This window comes from Limanda limanda, chromosome 12 (assembly GCF_963576545.1).
Source record: "Limanda limanda chromosome 12, fLimLim1.1, whole genome shotgun sequence".
Taxonomy (NCBI): Eukaryota; Metazoa; Chordata; class Actinopteri; order Pleuronectiformes; family Pleuronectidae; genus Limanda; species Limanda limanda.
Genome location: NC_083647.1, coordinates 16,154,642 through 16,168,880, shown reverse-complemented (window position 1 = coordinate 16,168,880; position 14,239 = coordinate 16,154,642). Strand labels below are relative to the sequence as shown.

The 14,239-nt window shown below is 42.6% G+C and overlaps 2 protein-coding genes across 2 annotated transcripts; both read right to left on the bottom strand.

Moving 5' to 3' along the window:
- Positions 1 to 23: 23 nt before the first annotated feature.
- LOC133016093 (mitochondrial basic amino acids transporter) lies at positions 24 to 6,858 on the bottom strand. Its single transcript, XM_061083411.1, has 4 exons — positions 6,461 to 6,858; positions 4,584 to 4,627; positions 3,430 to 3,513; positions 24 to 2,630 (listed from the first exon to the last, which is right to left on the bottom strand). The coding sequence occupies exons 1-4, from the start codon at positions 6,492 to 6,494 to the stop codon at positions 1,869 to 1,871; spliced, it is 924 nt and encodes a 307-aa protein (XP_060939394.1). The 5' UTR covers positions 6,495 to 6,858; the 3' UTR covers positions 24 to 1,868.
- A 2,142-nt stretch (positions 6,859 to 9,000) lies between these two features.
- On the bottom strand, positions 9,001 to 13,986 carry LOC133015934 (tryptophan--tRNA ligase, cytoplasmic). Its single transcript, XM_061083227.1, has 11 exons — positions 13,891 to 13,986; positions 13,487 to 13,604; positions 12,266 to 12,488; positions 12,047 to 12,155; positions 11,814 to 11,933; positions 11,542 to 11,724; positions 11,256 to 11,356; positions 10,673 to 10,785; positions 10,101 to 10,274; positions 9,863 to 10,003; positions 9,001 to 9,679 (listed from the first exon to the last, which is right to left on the bottom strand). Exons 2-11 carry the CDS (start codon positions 13,592 to 13,594, stop codon positions 9,521 to 9,523), a joined length of 1,431 nt encoding a protein of 476 aa, XP_060939210.1. The 5' UTR covers positions 13,595 to 13,604; positions 13,891 to 13,986; the 3' UTR covers positions 9,001 to 9,520.
- Between the last annotated feature and the right edge of the window lie 253 nt (positions 13,987 to 14,239).

Below are 14,239 nucleotides of genomic sequence, written 5' to 3'. Positions count from 1 at the left end.
TAAGAACAGTGTGATTCAGAATGTGAGGGGGAAAGTGGCTTTTATTCCAACATTCAACAGAGAGAACTTGCTGCTTTGGTACAAGACGAGCATAATTAAAGCAGCCTTTTCACAAAAATATCAGCAATCATATCATCCACCAGTAAAGTCAGGCAAACCCAAAATATATACACATTTAGTCTTAAAACAAAAATACAGAAAAGGAAATAAAATCAAACCTAAAGTTGAAAACCAAGAGATAATGAGAAAAGAAAGAAGCCAAATTCACAGTATGTACATTATTTGACCAACTCCAGAGCAGTTTGATCCAACAGGACCAGTGAGAACATGAATATGTGCAGGAAGAGTAAGAGCTGCTACAGTTCTGGTCTGTGTGGCGCCACCTGTAGGCAGGATGATGTCCGCTTGTCTTTTATTTGTCTCATTTGACATTTTTAACCTGCATGACGTTTTCACTTTTCAGTATTGCAACTGTTTACCGAGTAGTTCACAGAGTTCACACTTGACCGAGGGACACTGTGTGTGTGTGTGCCCTTTGTCCTGTAGGTTAACATGGAGAGGAAAGCAAAGGGGTCTCGGACAGATCTTAGTTGAAGAAGCCAACAGAAAACAGAATCATTAGAAGAGTCTGGTTCCGTCCTTGGTGCTTGAAGCTTTAGACTTCAGTTGTTTTGGTTTTGTGGCAGATGATAAAAAGTTAATGACAAGTGACAGTCTCTGAGGGTGAAATGTTATAATAATGTTACAGGTTCATCAATTTACAGACAGAGGTAAAAGATTAAAATCAGGTTCACGAGATGAATTGTATTTATACTTGACTATTTCATATCCTCTGGATGTGTTTGATCAGTATAATTTAGCTGACAGGTGGTAAAACTGTACTTTCATACACAAAGAAAAAATAGGCAGAAATTCTGAGCTCAGTCTTACAGGGGCCATTCCTCTGCCTCAGGTTAGTGTGTAGACACCACCCCCTAGTGGACAACAGGGCGCCTGATAAACAACAATCTCCAATCAAGGGGAACTTAAAAATTTAAAGGATTGTAACATTTTGCTCATCACAGATTCTTGCAAATATGACTGTCAAAAATGTAACCGTATAACAGTATCATACCATAAGGTACAATCTCCGAAGTAACAAGATTCAAAAACTGCAGATTGTTTCCAATAATTAACCATTTTACAGACATTACACGTTTATTCTGTATCCGACTTCTTCTCGGTTTGTGTCATACTGCAGTGAGTCATTGTCAGAGCCCTTAATATTTTCTGTATAAAATGTCAGAATCTAAAAGGTAGATTATTAAAGTAGACAAAGAACCGATGTAAAAAGATGGCTTCTGATTTCATAGCAAAGTTTAACTAAATACGCAGTTGTAACTTCAGAATATCTACATTTATGTACATGTATAAGCTCTCTATGTACATGTAACCACTAGAAAACAATGTAAAAATGTGTAAAGAGTAAAGGGGACTAATTGACCTGGACGAAATAGATGAGGAATATTACACCAGTGGTTGAATTAAGATCTAGGTATGAGTAATTTTGACCTGAACACTGCATCAAAATGAAAAGTGTTTCCTTGACTCAAAATATTTGGGACATCTGTAAGCGCCATTCTGTAACTGTCGAGTTTCCTGACTCTCAAGACTCCAAGGATGTTTTAAAAAGAGGCCTTATTTACAAGTGCAGATTTTATCTTAAAATACACTATATATTATTAAATACTAGGTGGACACTTTGCAGTAGCTCAGTGCACAGATGTGTTCTTAGGACCAGTTCATGTTTGTTGCTATGGAAACCAGCTGAGGGATCAGACCTGCGAGGAGCTGACAGTTCCATCTATATTTGACGGATGAAATGTGGCTCACAGGCTGGTCGGCAGGGTCTGTGGCTGCAGCTGGACGGACTGGGGCTCCGGGTCCTTGATACGACACTCTTCTCCCTCGCGCATGTATATTAGAAATAGAGTCACGGTGGCAAACGTGGTGGCGTTCACCGGAAACGCGCGGAGCAAAGTGGACGTGAGCCCACGTGTGAACACCCTCCACCCCTCCTTCTTCAAGCTCTGTCTCACACAGTCTCTGATGCCGCTGTACTTGTAGACTCCGCCCACCCCGTCCGCCTGGAGGCGTGACTTAATCACGTCCACGGGGTAGGTGGAGATCCAGGAAGCGATGCCCGACATTCCTCCGGCGAACAGCAGCTTGGGGATAAGGTACGGTTGTTCCGGCTCGCAGTCCAGGGCACGTGTCAACATGTCGTACGTGAGAAAATACACGCCGAAACCAGGTGTCTCGCGCATCAGGGTGGTCACCATGCCGCGGTTGATCCCTCGGATTCCCTCCCTCCTGTAGATTCTCACCAGACAGTCCAGGGAGTTCTTGTACAGCTTCGACTTCGACTTCTTCTCTCCAGTCCCCTGCAGCTGCATGCGTGTCTTGGCCAGCTCCATCGGGCAGCAGATGACACACTGGATGGTTCCTGCTGAGGCTCCCGCCAGGAACTGGTTGAGCGGCGTGTCGCGGCCCAGCTTGCGCATGGCGTTGCCCTGGACACCAAAGACTATGGCGTTGATGAAGGCCAAACCCATCATCGGTGAGCCGATGCCTTTGTACAGGCCGAGCGTCTACAGACACAAAGACACGTTACTGGGACCACCAACATTATAGAGACACCTTTATAATCATTTAAGTACACAAATTAGTAACTGATACTTTTGTGCACATACTTATGATTAAGATATACAGTTCATTGAATTACTGGTTGAAAGAGTAGGTAAAGCCCCTTTTCCACTGGTCAAAAAACCCAATACCAGCTAACATCTGGCTTTTGTCAGCAATGGGAATGGAAACAATCGGCATCAGAGTTAAGACAGCAAGGTGAGAGAGCGCCTCAGTTTTCAGTGCATTTGTGATGTTGAACTAAGCTGATTGTGTTGGTGTCTGATACATGTATTCACAGTTAATGCTTTTGTTGCAGTCACAGGAACAGATGCTAGAAATTATGATTAAATCAGTTTTCAAAGCCCTGATCCCTCTATCATCAAACCTTCAAGTTAACAAAATAAACCATTTAAGAATTTTTATATTGTCTTGGGGGAGGAAGACAAGATGACACCTCCATGACAAATCCACCAAGACCAAGCGCACCACACCACCTAGCTCAAATGGCAGGAAGTCCAAATCTTAATTTAGCCCACGCAGGAGTATGGTTATTGCTGACCCTGGCTAACAGACGCACCGCCTCCTCCTTTCACCCCTAACTTCCCATGTTAGGAACGCTGGCTGGTGCCGGGCTGATGGGACAGTAACTGGACACTTACACAAGTGCAGCCAACCCGTTTGCATAGTACAGTGCCCGGTGGAAACTGCACACAGGTCTAAACGCAATCCAGGAATCATGTAGTGTAGAGTACGAGAGCTTACCGACTCCTGGCGTATGATGGACTGGAAGCAGTGGATTGTTCCACGGTACAGAGGTTTGTCCACATTTTGAACTTGAAGCCGCACCTGTGGATGACAGCGCTGGAATTAGAGTCGTGCGACGGAGTAAAGAAGCCTAAGACAACGACAACACGCCACATACTGTCATATACGTTACTAACAAAGGAAACAAACGGGCAACAGTGTTTTGAAATGGTTTCAGTTCAGGGTTTAATAAAAAGGATGCTGGAGGGGGGTGGGGGGGGTGCAACATGAAGAAGTATAATTCAATTTAAAAAAAAATTCATTACATTTCTATAGCTCAAGACAGGACATAGGGTGAGAAGAAGAAAGACCTGGACCATACTTACTAGGTCACATTTCCGTGGAGAGGTTGTTTATTTCTCTCTCTCATCTACAACACAGTGACACTGTTGCTGTTAAAGACAGCCGCCCCCGGCCCCCACACACACACACACCAGCTCAGGCAGAAATGACATTTAAAGCAAGGCATAAAAGAGCTACGACCAATCACCGTCTTTGTGCTTCTAGAAAGTGAAAGCTGCAGATTGGCACAATCCTATGCTGTATTTAAACAGTTAAAAGGTCCCGGCCTTTTTAAAACTAATCACGTGGGTGAAAACAGGGAAAAAATCGAAAGAAAATCTTTCTGTAATGTTTATTTTTGACCTAAACACAAGGATTTAATGCCTATGACACTTTCTTTGCGCTGCAGTTAGTTGAAAGTGATGTCAGCATCGGATTAGGCTCTAACATCTATAAGGATATCAGGTGCATGTTTAATAATAAATAACAGCTAAGTAACAAGTATCTATTAGGAGGTTTTACTTTCTCTCTAAACGATATAAACAGAAGATTTGATCTGTTTAGTCATAAAGAACCAGAAAATATAAACACAACTTAAAAACACATGTACATTATTTAACAGTTCTACACATTTGTCCTGATGTTGCTATGGCGATCAGACCACTAATTCCTCTTGCTCAACTATGCCGCTCCTGTTTGACTGTGTAACTTTAGGTGTAGCTTAATGTGCTAACCCAGGCTGCCACACAGAGTGGGCCGATTTACAACAGTTTAACAGCACGGCACCGGATCATGTCGTTGCCCAACAGAAGTAATTAATTGGTACCCACCTTCACAGTGTCAAATGGATGCCCGACTAAAACACCAGCAGCACCTGAAGAAGAGAGGAGACTCGATTTAAAAACATATTCAGACTGGGATGATCCTCAGTAGAGCACGTTCCTCCGCCGAGGCCCAATCGTCCCATTCAGTTCAATCAAGCTGCACTGAATACACTCATAGAAGTCAGTTCCCTAAATTCAGCTCCATTGATCGTTCTGTGGGGAAATACTGAAAATGTTGAACAATGCCCAAATTGTTGAGAAACACCTGAATCTGGTAAAGTAAAATATGTGGAGAAAGAAAAAAAAAAACTTTCTGGATCCCATACCACATCTTTCTACCAAGTTTCATGGAAATCAGTTTGGGGGTTTTGGGGTAATTTTTCCTTACAAAGATGAAAACATAACCTACTTGGTGGAAGGGAAAAAAAAAAAATCATATCATATCTAATCCGTCACTATCTTCTTGACCTGATTATAGCACTACAACAATGTCGTGCATATCTAACACCACAAATTGTGAATGCAATGCAGCCCGATGAGCAAGCCATCACGCCAACACAGTGTGGTTTGGTTTTAGGGAAGGAACACATCTTATGATCAAGTGAAGGAAATCATCTCGCAACTATCGACAGCCCGCCCATCATGAGACGAATCAGCTGGTCACTGTGCGCGGTGATGAAAGCTCAACGGTGAACTGTCCTTGACTTTTTTCCAGGGAGTCAAAACTCCACTACACGGCAGCACAGTGTCCTGATAAATCCTAGAAAGATAGTGTCTCATTAGGTCATATTAGCCCAGAATCATCAGAGGCCGCTCTACACATGTAGAGCTCGTATTCTTCTCTGTTTAATGACATGTATGTTTGTATCATTATGGCAGATTTCAGCCCTGTAATCCATCTCGTCCACACGTTTACTATCTCGTCCGTGACCTGACATCTTGAGCACACATACCTCTGCAGGCCTCTGTGGTTAATCATACTGAATACACTCACCAGTGCACCTGCAGGTTTGGAATGGTATATTTTAATTTTAGTTTGTGGCAGTGCTTTAGTGAATCTAGAGAATTGTAGGGTAAATATATTTGTGACGATGATGAGCACAAATCAGGCCGTGCTGCACTTAAAGAGCCTGATATTTAGTTATAAGCACCATCGAGCTCCAGAACTCACATCTGGAGGGTCTTCACTTGGTTGAAATGAGACCGTGCAAACTTTAAAAAAAAAATGAAAATACAGTTACTCTTCTCTCTGGAGTTTAATCACACACCAGGAGTAAGTGGCTCTTATCCGTGGGTCCATGGGGTGTTCGGGTTTGGGAAGACGTGGCCTTGAGCAGAGACAAAACAGGTGACAAGTTTCCCAAAGGGTCTGTGATCAGGTTCTTACTGGAAACCACTGTGGGCTCCATTCAAACAGGAAGACGTGAAGTAATCCTACTTTAAGTAGTTATTTAGCAACACAGGTAATAACTATGAAACAAGATGATGCAATAATCTGCTCTAGTTTTAGGTTTTAACACCAAAACATCACTTATTTCTTTCCTTTTTTCTGCTGGAGGTGAACCTGGCTAACACACATGGTCCTGCAGGTTTCATTCATGCAGGTCCCACCACTCCCTGTGTGTGAGGTGAGGAATGTAACTCCACTAACTTCACCTTACATCCGGGATTCTACACGTGAATAACTGCTGCTTAAATCTCAGAGTTTGACCTTTGTGACCTGACACGTTTCATTTGTTTCTGATGCTTCACCACGGGGGCGATCGGCCACTTTTAATATCTCCGCTGGGTGGAAAAGTACAGGAGGGCAGCTAATGCTAATGCTACCTCCAGCTCGTTAACCCGTGGGGCTGCTGCTGCTGCTAACGTGGCGAGCGACTTACCTCCCACGCAGCCCGCGGCGAAGTCCAATGCCATTCCCCCCCAAGAGACACCCTCACGGCCGGTACGGGTCGAGCTAGCTCGGCGGTGGACAACCTGTGGCTCGGGAAGTGAGGATTTCAGACTAATGGGGGGGTTTTGATAGACAGAGCCCCGGCTTGGTGCTTGGTACCCTCCCTCTCTCTTTCTCTCTTTCTCTCTGCGGGCGTGGGACGGTGCTGGTGCCGGGCAGGCGGAAGGCGGAGGGTGGAGGGTCACCGGCGGAATGTGGATTGTCTCCCCGGGGCTCGGAGCTCGGGAGCAGGCTGACAGGTTTATAACTCTCCGCCGATGTATCGCGCTCTTTCTCCCGCAGCCGGAGCTCTTTTTTCTATTTCTGTACCCGCGGCGGTGGAGGCGGGGGCTCCGGGGGAAAAGAAGGAGCGTGCTCGGCCTTTTTAAAGAAGCCCAATGGGGACACTGGGTGGAAGACAACTCCCAGCGCCGGCTGTCCGCCCCCCGCGCCCATTGGCTGCCGCCGCCGGGCCGCTGCCGATCGTCAAAATCAACAGTGTTATCAACGGGTGGTCGTCATCGGCATGTGTCACCGTCCCACTGTCCAACTGGGAGACTGGCTTCACTTTCCACGGCCCAGTGCGGTGCCAAGTTCAGGACACAACACCACAAACCCCTCTGCAGAGTGGGGCAACTCACTGATCTTTTATCTTTCTCTATATTTTTATTTTATATATTGGTTATTTTTTCTCTTATATGTGTTGTATTTATTGTGTTTTTATGTTTTTATGTTCATTGTATGCACCAACAACCAGACCAAATTCCAAGTAGGTGTAAACCTACTTGGCAATAAACACATTCTGATTCTGCTTCTGAATGGTTGGAAGAGAGATGACTTGTTGTGTTAGTGGTTTGTCAAAGCTGGATCTCCTCCTGAGTGAAGTGAGAGACCAGCAACCCCTGTGCAGAGTGGGGCAACTCATTGATCTTTTATCTTTTATATATTTTTATTTTATATATTGTTCATTTTTTTCTCTTATATGTGTTGTATTTATTGTGTTTTTATGTTCATTGTATGCACCAACAACCAGAGCAAATGCCAGGTAGGTGTAAACCTACTTGGCAATAAACACATTCGGATTCTGATTCTGATTGGTTGGAAGAGAGATGACTTGTTGTGTTAGTGGTTTGTCAAAGCTGGATCTCCTCCTGAGTGAAGTGAGAGACCAGCCAGGGGCCACTGAAGCTTCAAATTGCTCCACATCATTTGTTTATTTAATTTCTTCATTTCACACAACTTAAATGTAAAATGCACAAATGCAACGTAAAGGTATCTGTGATCAAACTGTAACAACTGCACCAATAGCTGATAAAGAAGCAGGGAAGGAGGAGGTGCTCCAACATTTTGTATCATTAACTTTTCTACTTGAGTAAAAGTGACTACTTGCTTTTTAAATGTACTATAAGTATTAAAAGTAGAAGTACTTGCAGATGGTAGCCTATTCCCTAATGCATAAGATTACTGCATCATTAACTGGGCCTAAAGTCTGTGTAATGCATTCATAATACAGACTCATATTAATAAAGAATGCTGTAGGTGATGCTACCAGTTACCTGCCCGTTCTGATTGGATCATTGGGCCAATTCCCCTCTTGTTATTGATTATTTATATTTAACACAATGCATGGGAGTAGAAAGTACAGATATTTGCTGATAAAAGTAGTGGAGTAAAAAGTACCTGAAAATAAATCTACTCAAGTGAAGCAAAGATAAGTGTCAACTACCACAGGTCCCCCCTCCTCCACATTGAGTCCTTGTGTAGGAAGTCTGTGTTTGTTTTAGTTCACATTCAGCTGTTATTAACATTCATCTCTGTGTGGACACTGGTTTAGAATGAATTAGAGGCAGTTAAAAGAAAACAGGTTTTTATAAAGCTAACACAATAGATTCTTGGAAGTGGCTTTAATATGTGTCTGCTTAAAACGACTGGAGGATAATTTCCAGCAATCGAGTGCGCACTAAAAACCTGTTCAGTGTCATTTGTGGTATACTTGTTTTTTTTATTGCAAATTTGTCCTGACTTGTCTTGTAATCTAAACTAATCTAATTAAATCTTTTTTTTCTGTTTCATAGGGAAAAGAGACCTGTTATCTCACTAGTTATTGTATCACTAGATGCTTGTTTAATATACTTGATGTTTGGGATAATGTGGGGAAAATTGGTATTTTTGATGTTTGATCATAGAAATATAAAGAAAACTAGAATCACCACCTTGCATTCGTCCGCCTCACAAATCCCATTCTGCTCCAGAGTTATGATGTTAAATATTGGCCATGAAAAGGGATTTTGTAGAACATTGATGATGTCACAGCGACTATTTAACCACTAACCTTCTGGACCTTTGAACACCAAAATCTCATCAGGTCTTCCGTCAGTCCAAGTGGACATTGGTGCCGGATGTAATGAAATTCCGTCTGAGCATTACTGAAACATTCCTCTCATGTGGCGAAACCCTGAATATCAACTAGCTTTCAAAAGAGAGAGGAGCTTTAGGTTTTGAAGTGCAGTTTAATGTTTAGCCTTAGACAAAGTTTAATGAAAAGATTTGACTCAGTGTCACTTTTGCTTTACTTCTCTCTGTGAGGAGAGATGAAGACTTAATGGAATGCACTCAGACTCTTAAGTGATGAACTCATATTTCATTATCATTCTTCTAAGTCAGCACACCTTTTTTTCATAATCACAATGTGATGACAGTTATTGTTCTGTGATGTTACAGCAGCACCGAAAATACAAACACTTCATGATCGGGTACATTTAACAGGTGGCATGACGATTAGCATGAAGCTGCAGACAACGCCATGCTTAGTTTTAACACAGAGGAGCACATCATCTCCAGTAATTTACATTTACACTTTTCTCCAGCTCTGATGCAAACCATGAGCAAATGTCCACCTTCCATTTCGGAATGATGTGGATTTTAAATGGGAAACAGATGGATGCATTATTTGTTCTTGTCTTGAGATTCCCAAGATTAAGACCCCAGACATTTCGGAAGGTCAAACAGGCTAGATTTTAAAATTTAAAGGTCTCGGTGTCATGAACTGCTTGACTGTCTCGTCTGTGACTTGTTTGCGTCTCTCTTGGTGCTGGGTGATGATGGGCTGTAGGGTCTCAATCAAAAGCTTCTTCAGTTCTCCTGTGAGAAGATTTCCACTTGTGTAGTCCTGCAGCGAGAGGGGACGGGGTGAGTGTTGGAAAAGAAGTAGAAGAGCGGGGATGGGTGAGCGGAGGGTAATGATTAACAAGACGAAGAGGTAAATGAAAGACACAGAGAGCTTGTTGTACAAAGAACAGGGAAAGCAAAACACAGAAAAGAGTGTGATTAGCAAAGGAAACAAAGCCCTCACCTGTCTGATCTTCTCCAGCTGCTCATCATCTTCAAGGAAGAAGGTCAAGTACATGAAGGAGACGTCTACGTCTGCGTTTCCACCGTGCTTCCTGTGCTCTTCCACTGTGTCTTTCCCTCCAGAAAACGCATGTTTGTTGATCTGTGAGTATAACGTACACAGGTCAGATCAGCCATTCATTAGATATTGGTCATCTGACTGGTAACTTTTGACTTGTTATAACGACTAACAGCAGCACCTTGTTTTTGATCTGCTTGGGTGTGTCCGTGAGGAAGATGGAGGAGTTGGCATCACTGGCGCTCATCTTGGTCTGCGCCCCCTGCAGGGCGGGGAAGAAGGTGGAGTGCAGCAGAGCGGGTTTGGGATAGCCGATCCTTGGCGCTACGTCACGGGTCATCCTGAAGTACGGGTCCTGCGTGAGAGGGAAGATGGGTCCAAACACATCATGACATTGTAAACCATGAATATCAGTAAAGCTGCTTTCAGACATGCTCCTAACTCTGGGTAATCTACAGGCATTCTCCGGATGGGCGGAATGTAGGAACACTAGTGTCCATGTGAGATGCTCTGGACTTTCTCAGGCCTGCTCCTTAGTAAAAACTCTGGATAATGTCAGAATGTGTCAGAATGAGTTTTGAGATAATGAGAATTGTTGCAAAACACATCTGAGCACAGAATATCTTACTGTGTTCTTCATGTGGAAAAGGCTCCAGTAAATGTCCAGATCTAACTGTGCGTACATTCTCCATAGTTCATGTCTGAAAATGGCTTAAGTAGTACTTTCATGTATTAGTGCAACGCTGTGCTGACCTGGTCGATGGCACAAGGGATGAGACACTGAATATCCTTTCTGCCTCCAAAGATCTGTGGGAATGAGTTACTGAACGACGGGGCTGCCTGGATGGCCGGGAAGCTGATCTTTCCTGGGTGGATAAAAAATAATAAACATCATTAAAAACAAACGAAAATAATTCATACAACCACACTTCAGAATCAGGACATAATGGAGTAAAAACCTCAAATACAACGTTATACTGACACATTGTAGCCAAGTATAGGTAATAAACCTTTACTGGTACTTTGTTACATATATGCTGAGACTCCTTTATTTTTCTTGCTAAAAAAATCAGCACTTTGTAATATGTCCGACACTAACCTGACAAAGAGAATAACCTGAAAACACCTCTATAACCACTGGCAACTAGTTATGTTTAAATCATTAATTAAAATAGAATTAATGGGAACATGATGCAAAGAGACGCAATGGAAACTGTTATCCCTGCATCAAACTGTTTATTACATTTGACTTCCTCTTTCCAAAGTGATGAATATTTGAATGACTGTTCAAAGTCATATGGTTTGTTTATTTTAAGTCACTTTTCACTTGACTTACCGATGCAGTCACTGTCTGTAAAGCCAAAGATGCCTTTGACCTGGTTGAATGTAACGTGCTTCTGGACCTTAACCACGTTCCTGTAGAAATCGGACGATGCACTGTGGAAAACAAATGGAAATTAACAGATTAAAACACAAAAAACACTCCAATAAGATATCGTATGCTCACTCAGGTTACATGAACAAATATGGGGGATCATTCATTGCTAAACATTCATCCTAAGAAGCCTCAGCAGCAAAGTCGACCAGAGAGGAATGTGAGATTGTATTCTGTCACATTTTACCCCATGTATTCGAGGTCAGAGAAGATGAATGTCTTGTTCACATCGAAGCCACAGGCGATAATGTCCTTAGCGTTCTCCACAGCGAAGCGGTGGCAGTCCTCCAGTGAGAGATCCTTCCACAGATACTTTTCATCATCAGTCAGCTGGATCACCAGCGGGATGTCAAATACATCCTGAAGCCACCTGGAACAAGGAAGAAAGAATCAGTAAAAAGCCCACAAGTGAAATCAGGTGCAAAATAGTGAAGGATGAAATGAGGATGAAGAACTCACTTGGTGAAGATGAAGGGGATTAGATGGCCGACGTGCATGGCTTCAGAGGACGGACCTCTGCCCGTGTAAAGGTAGAAGGACTTTTGTTTCTCATAAGCATCCAGCACCTGATTCATGTCTCTGCCAAAAAACAACAATAAGAGGAAAGGGATTTATTGATGAGTCATTCTCCCACAAACTCTCTCCTTTCTGTCACTGGATGATGAAATATTTCCAGTTCCTATAATACTGACCTGTGTGAGAAGAATTTTCCTCTTCTTAGAAAGCGGTGAGGTTTCTGTCCAGAGACTTTCTCTACTCTGTCCACCAGCTCCTTGTCTATTTTACTGCTGCCAAACCTCACTGAAGAAAGACATGGGAAAGATAATGAGTCAGAATTATTCATATCAACTTCAGCTCTTTAAGTGAGAGCCAAACTTTGTTTTTTATATACGAGAGTTTTTAAATCTCACCGATGAGTTTGTCGTAGTCCACCCCCTTGGCATTGGTGGTGGAGACGTTCCACGGGTCAACCGTGTCGTCTCCGCCGGCGCCAACCCCACCTGCTGCTGTCCCGTTGTCAGTGACGGCAGCGTTTTCTGAGGGCGGACATCCTGCTTTGTAATCCTGACCCGTCGTCTGTTTGTAGTCCACTTTCAACTTCAGCAGCATCTGGACAGCAGCCTCGACTTCAGCCTGGGGAGCACAAACACACTGCAGTCAGAAGAACCCAGAGAATATAAAGCAGCAAAGCCCCACCAGAATCAAATATCATTTAAAACGGATCAGTTTTAAAACTAAAAACTAAATTTTTTGGAGTAGTGGAAGAAAATCCAATCTTATGTTTATCTCAAAATCCAAACTGGGTAATTACTAAAATTGCACATAGTAGATGTAGTAGTTTTTCTACTGATTTTTTGTCTTTTGAGAAACCTATGGAACCTATGGACTAGTCATATCTGCCTTAATACACGCGTGTTATGGAAAATTCCACTGACCAGTGTCTAAGGTAGTGGGAATCCCCTGACTAGGTGTCTCACTGCTGTGATACTGTCTACCTGACAGGATGGAACCCTTATTTGTTGATGTTTTTCTTCCAACTGGTACCGCAGACGGATGGACACAGCAGATAGGACATAGCTGATGATCTCATGTCTTTGATGTCTTTGATGTCTTCTTTTTTTCATAATATCTCTTGTGTAACGCCTCTTTGTATAAATTCTGGCTTTTGTGAACTTGCGTCCAGTTGTTCCATTTCGAGCACCCGTGCTTGTTGTAAAAACTCTGCAGAGCTTACTATTATGAAGACTCAAAAGCAACTCAGGTCTGAGAATATCATTATTTCAAATCTCAAGTTGAATTTCCATCACACACATTAGAAATAAATGATCGTCATATCATTTAAAGTTCTTTTCCAGCTCCACATTTATAAACTAATATTGAAAAATAACATCATCCTGACTGACTATAACAGTTGCAAAAAAGCCTATATTTTAAAATACTTTTTGAGCTGTTGCTGAGATACCAAGACTTGAAGAGGCATCACATCACTAACTCCTTAAGATATTGTTGAACAGCAGTCAGTGATCAGTACATGTTCAGACACATGCAAAACACCATCAAACTAAAAATACAACATGGGTGGAATCATCATTTATTCAAGGTTAATGTTATAATCAGCTTATTTCACTTACTTTCTCAGCTTTGGCTGTTTTCAAGCCTCGGACTTCTTCTCCTTGAGCTGTCAGTTTCTCGTACAGCTCCATTGGACTGGTCGCTGCTCCTCCCTGACTGTCCGTCATCTTCTTCACACTATGCGAGGAGACGAAATAAAAATGATTAGCAAAGTAAAGAGGGACACAGTTGAAATAGCAAACAGATCCAGGTGTCACGTTATCAGTGAGACCGGGCTGTGACTCCTTCCCCTGCAGTCTGAGAAGAATCACACATGTGAACACACAGCTGCTAACTTTAGCTACTGAGCAGCTAAGCGCTACATTTATCTACATTTATCTTCATCGCAATAGTAACCAGACATGACAAGGATAGAAAAACTTTACAACTTATTGAACGGCTGCCATAACAGGAAATAAAATACCGTAAAATCCTCTCCACAAAGACAGACTGACAGCTTGCATCAGCCTGAATGAAGTAGTGCTCGGATCAAATTGTTCCCCGAGAAACCCGGCTCCCTCAATAGTTCCGCTATGGATTTGATGTGCATAAAAAAACAAAGCACCACTTTTAAGCTTCATTAATTAAAAATAAATCTTCTTGTATTTTATCATATTCACTTTAAATTGAACCAAACGGTAGAATCCCACGTAAATAAAGCTAAAGCTGCATGTCGGAAGTGAGGGACAGCTATTGTGTTCCTACCGGCTACTTTCAAAATAAAGCTATTCACGCGTCAAGTGACCCTGGCACGATTGGACAAAACGGAAACA